At 57.5% G+C, this 2,500-nt stretch overlaps 1 protein-coding gene across 1 annotated transcript in view; it reads left to right on the top strand.

Annotated features, from left to right (window-relative positions):
• Nucleotides 1-2,500, top strand: part of LOC125037840 (pteridine reductase 1-like) — a 9,909-nt gene that overhangs the window by 6,640 nt on the left and 769 nt on the right. The window contains exons 3-4 of the mRNA XM_047631084.1: nt 662-884; nt 1,008-1,163. Of these exons, the coding sequence (XP_047487040.1) occupies nt 662-884; nt 1,008-1,163 (379 nt within the window). The remainder of the gene's footprint in view (nt 1-661; nt 885-1,007; nt 1,164-2,500) is intronic.

Here is a 2,500-nt window from a genome sequence, read left to right on the forward strand (position 1 = left end):
TACATATGTATGTACGTATCTATGTATGTATGTATATATAAATATATATACATAAATACATATATACATATATATATATATATGTGTGTGTGTGTGTGTGTGTGTGTGTGTATAAATGTATTTATATTTGCATTTATATTTGTATCTCTCTCTATATATATGTATGTATATGTAATTTTTACATATACATATATATGTAATTTTTACATATACATATATATCTATATGTATATATGTATATATATGTATATATATAAATATGAATTTATATATATACATATATATATGAATATGTATATATGTATATTTATGTATATGTATATATTCATATATGTATGAATATTTATATACATATATATGTAAATATACACATATGTATATACAGTATGTGTGTGTGTAAGTATCTATCTATCTATCTATCTATCTTCATACATATATATATATATTTCTATATATATATGTATATATATATGTGTGTGTGTGTGTGTGTGTGTGTGTGTGTGTGTGTGTGTGTGTGTGTGTGTGTGTGTATATATATATATATATAATATATGTAAATATATGTATATATATATATATATATATGTATATATATAGAGAGAGACAGGCACACACACACACACATATATATTGAAACCGTCCCCCCCCCCCCCCCCTCCAGCGCCCGAGCGAGCAGCGCGCACGTGATCTCCGGCGACCTGTCTGCGTCGGTGGCGGCGACGGCGCAGCGGCTGGTGGCGGAGGCGCAGGCGCAGTGGGGCCGCCTCGACCTCCTCGTCAACAACGCCTCGCTCTTCTTCCTGACGCCGCTGGAGAATGCCACGGAGCGCGACTGGGACCGGCTCATGGACACCAACGTGAAGGCGCCCTTCTTCCTCACGCAGGTGGGTGCTCGTCGGCCTCCTCACGGCGCCAGGGCGGTCGGGCGACAGCAAAATCTCGCCCGTCTTTCGTCTCTTTTCTTCACACGCTCTAACACCCTCCCTCTCCCCTCTCCCCCTCCCCAGGCCGCGGCGCCACACCTGAAGGCAACGAAGGGCGGAGTCATCAACTTGTGCGACGTCATCGGCGAGCAGGCCAGCCCTCCGCTCACCATCTACGGCATCAGCAAAGCGGCGCTCATCATGGCCACCAAAAACCACGCTATAGAGCTCGGCCCGGAGGTAGGTGGGGGGGAGTGGGGGGGAGAGGAGGGGTAGGAGGGAGGGGAGGGAGGATGGAGGGGCAGGGAGAGGGAGGATGGAGGAATAGGGGAGGAGGGAGAGGGAGGATAAAGGGGCAGAGAGAGGGAGGGAGGATGGAGGGGCAGAGAGAGGGAGGGAGAGAGAGGGAGGATGGAGGAAGAGGGGAGGAGGGAGAGGGAGGATAGAGGGGCAAGAGGGGGAGAGTGGGAAGGGAGGAGGGAGGAGGGGAGATAGGAAAGAGAGGGGGGGGGGGGGGGGGGGGGGGGGGGGGGGGGGGGGGGGGGGGGGGGGGGGGCGTGGCCTGGTTCTTCATCCCTGGCAGGCGGGGGGGGGGGGGGGCGTGGCCTGGTTCTTCATCCCTGGCAGGCGGGGGGGGGGGGGGGGGGGGGGGGGGGGGGGGGGGGGGGGGGGGGGGGGGGGGGGGGGGGGGGGGGGGGGGGGGGGGGGGGGGGGGGGGGGGGGGGGGGGGGGGGGGGGGGGGGGGGGGGGGGGCGTGGCCTGGTTCTTCATCCCTGGCAGGCGGGGGGGGGGGCGTGGCCTGGTTCTTCATCCCTGGCAGGCGGGGGGGGGGGCGTGGCCTGGTTCTTCATCCCTGGCAGGCGGGGGGGGGGGCGTGGCCTGGTTCTTCATCCCTGGCAGGCGGGGGGGGGGGCGTGGCCTGGTTCTTCATCCCTGGCAGGCGGGGGGGGGGGCGTGGCCTGGTTCTTCATCCCTGGCAGGCGGGGGGGGGGGCGTGGCCTGGTTCTTCATCCCTGGCAGGCGGGGGGGGGGGCGTGGCCTGGTTCTTCATCCCTGGCAGGCGGGGGGGGGGGCGTGGCCTGGTTCTTCATCCCTGGCAGGCGGGGGGGGGGGCGTGGCCTGGTTCTTCATCCCTGGCAGGCGGGGGGGGGGGCGTGGCCTGGTTCTTCATCCCTGGCAGGCGGGGGGGGGGGCGTGGCCTGGTTCTTCATCCCTGGCAGGCGGGGGGGGGGGCGTGGCCTGGTTCTTCATCCCTGGCAGGCGGGGGGGGGGGCGTGGCCTGGTTCTTCATCCCTGGCAGGCGGGGGGGGGGGGGGGGGGGGGGGGGGGGGGGGGGGGGGGGGGGGGGGGGGGGGGGCGTGGCCTGGTTCTTCATCCCTGGCAGGCGGGGGGGGGGGCGTGGCCTGGTTCTTAAGAATAGCTTTGTTGTATTATTTAGGAATTCTTGATTATTCACGATCGACGTGTTTTTTTTGTGATTCGTTTTCACTTAAAATCGCTTTGCTACAATAATAAATATTACTTGTCGGTCCATCATACTCTGATAAATAGATACATACATACATAGAAAGACAGAC

The sequence above is a fragment of the Penaeus chinensis genome, chromosome 24 (genome assembly GCF_019202785.1).
Source record: "Penaeus chinensis breed Huanghai No. 1 chromosome 24, ASM1920278v2, whole genome shotgun sequence".
In the NCBI taxonomy this organism is placed as follows: domain Eukaryota; kingdom Metazoa; phylum Arthropoda; class Malacostraca; order Decapoda; family Penaeidae; genus Penaeus; species Penaeus chinensis.